Genomic DNA, 2,692 nt, shown 5'->3' with positions numbered 1-2,692 from the left:
CTATCCTCATTGATCTTAACAATAGCACAGCAAATCTATTTTTTTTTCTTTCCTCCAATTTCTTCGATGACCCATTTCGTCGAGCACTCATACCACTGTGTGTTTAGCGTACATTCCTGTCATTTAGTGCTCTTTTATTTGTGTCTTTAGTCAATATTATTATAGTCAATAAAACAATATGCATGTGTAGTTTATAAGACGATCGGAGAAGGTAGAGAGGGGCACGTGCCCCCTGGCCCTTTCATTAGATTCGCCACTGCCTAGAGCCTTATAACGAGTGATATATCATCCTCTCAAATTTACAAACAAATTCCCTTTTGTAATGAGATAGAATTTTCATCGTAATAAACATACTGTAACTTCCACAAATCGCCAGGTTCAACGTGCGTAAAGGATATGTGCTGCCGTTGAACTGTAGCATGGCCGTGACATAGTACTTGAACCAAAGCATGTTTCTCGAACTACATGGGTATGGTAATGAACAAAGTAGTAGCATACATCTTTCAATTTTGTAGTTTTGGACAAACACTGGAGCTGGGATTTGCAATGGAACCTGCAGATAAACGAATTGCTAGAAATCAGGAATATATATCTCCATTGATCACATAATATATAAGCTGTACAAACTTACATATCTCAGTAAAACATGGTTGTTTAGAGACTGGATCCTCTTCAAATGGTGGTGGAACTTGGCCATACACCATTTCACAGCTCATATCTTCGAAATCTGCAGAAGGAAATCCAATTCAGAAAGCTACTTTTTCACTTGGAACGTATTCGAATTCGTATAGAGATTTCAGCCTTATATCCCAAATTTTGAGGATAATTGCAATCGGAAGAATTAGACATACTTGGAATCATGGTTAAGGGAAGTCCGAATTCATTGGTGAAGAAATCTTGTGTAGGAAACTTGCACATATTCACACACATTCCAACACACCCGCTGTTCTCCAGGTACCTAGATAAGCAAGACTGTTAAAGTCAGAAAACCAGTTTTTGCTTCACCACATTAGTTTTAATCTGTACACATACATTGCAGTTCTCCAAAATGAAAAACTGGTATGTGTTTTTCCATCGAGATTCTAATCTAATCTAAACTACGAAGAAGTAGATTCAAATTGGGTTCAGAAATGAAGAGTACATTGCTCTAGCCAATTTGGCTATGCCCGTGTCTCCAACTGATGTGCATTTTAATTAACTTGAAAACAATTTATATTCTAATTTCAATTAGTACATAATGAAATATGAAAGAATACCACCTGCATTTCTTTATGTGAACTCCACTTCTTTGCTTCACCCCATCTATCTCAACTTCTACAACCTGGTAGTTGCCCATAAATTAGTATATGTACACTCATGCTATATATAGAGTCTGGTAAAACAGTATAATCACCTCAGAAGGCCCAACCAACCAGTGGAAGAAAGGCACAGTCAACGCAGCATTGAACTCAGCTGCCCATTTTGTTGGTGGAAATAGTTTCTTAAACTGCAAGAACAACAGGTTAATAGTTAATTACCTACTGATAACGATCTTATAACAATTGTGATTAGATTAAATTGCACTCACACATGAACTTTGAGCACTTAATTACACTGCCTAATGTGGTTAATCATATATGCTTGTTCAATAATGTGGACAACAAATTGAACTAAACAAACCAAACCCGATCCCCTTCACATGGAGACTGGCATGTGGTGTGAATATACAATATAATATGTCCAGATGACATGGTTGATATATTATGGGCCTAAGGTACAGTGTTAATAAATATATACACGTGTTATAATATGAGTGAATTTGTAACGCCATATAATTAACAATGCCGTCACACTAAAAATTTATACCCAACTATCAAAATTTTGAAGGCAAATGATCATGTTAATTAATGGATATGATCATCCCACAGTAAATTAATCACTAAAACATTCAAATTAATGAGATATAGACCGACATTAGAGGACTGAAAATGTTGCATTAGTTCACCTGCTCTGGCGCACCTGGGGGCAGCATAGACAAAAGCACTTCTCGAACCACCTTCTGCTGCTGACTCCGAGACCTCCCCTGCATCACTCTCTTGGACACATCCACAAAGCTCTCGTAGTCATATTCCCACCACGCCTTCTCCTTCGTCTCAGTTCTCGGTTTCGCGGGAGCTGCAAACTTCATCATTTTCCGAGCAAACAGAGTCATGAATCCCCTCTCGAAAAACCCATCGTTGTACTTGGTCTTTTGCCCCATTGGAGCCGGCTCTCCCGATGGTTCTGCAATACCACATCGTACGGAGCAACCAGAAACACTCGGTTTACATAACGATAAGTGTTTGGGTGTTGTAAATTGGACAGTTTGAAAGCTTAGAACCACCATGAAATTAATCACTTTAGTTCTGTTGGTACAAAGAAAAGAAATGGAAACCGAAACTCAGAAGGGCAACATGACACAGAGTTTTAATGGGACTGGTTTTTAGTTCATACAATTTACCTGAATAGATTTCTGGTTGAGTTTTCCTCTGTTTTCGTGACAAAAAATTATGGCCACACATACCCTTTTTTGGAAAGAAATTTATGTGTTTTTATCCGTTCCTATTTATTGGTCCCTCTGTTTTGTCAAATTATTAGCAAAACCAGTTTAGCATGATTTTTTTATTTATTTTTAATATAACCGATAATCTAAACTACACTTAAGTTACGAAAA

The 2,692-nt window shown here is 37.4% G+C and overlaps 1 protein-coding gene across 2 annotated transcripts; it reads right to left on the bottom strand.

The window, feature by feature from the left end:
• Positions 1 to 207: 207 nt before the first annotated feature.
• On the bottom strand, positions 208 to 2,455 carry LOC103942646 (beta-carotene isomerase D27, chloroplastic). 2 transcript variants are annotated; one of them, XM_048566702.1, is made up of 6 exons: positions 1,985 to 2,455; positions 1,394 to 1,486; positions 1,260 to 1,321; positions 852 to 958; positions 632 to 727; positions 208 to 571 (listed from the first exon to the last, which is right to left on the bottom strand). In XM_048566702.1, exons 1-6 carry the CDS (start codon positions 2,363 to 2,365, stop codon positions 504 to 506), a joined length of 807 nt encoding a protein of 268 aa, XP_048422659.1. In that variant the 5' UTR covers positions 2,366 to 2,455; the 3' UTR covers positions 208 to 503. The 2 variants fall into 2 exon arrangements, with proteins under 2 accessions (XP_048422659.1, XP_048422660.1); XM_048566703.1 differs by having other exon boundaries at positions 208 to 553; positions 1,985 to 2,454.
• Positions 2,456 to 2,692: the final 237 nt, after the last annotated feature.

This window comes from the organism of the source record quoted next, unplaced genomic scaffold (genome assembly GCF_019419815.1).
Source record: "Pyrus x bretschneideri cultivar Hongxiangsu unplaced genomic scaffold, Pyrus_bretschneideri_v1 Contig42, whole genome shotgun sequence".
Lineage (NCBI taxonomy): Eukaryota > Viridiplantae > Streptophyta > Magnoliopsida > Rosales > Rosaceae > Pyrus > Pyrus x bretschneideri.
The sequence above is the reverse complement of the archived record's forward strand: the minus strand, read 5'-3'. Positions and strand labels throughout refer to the sequence as shown.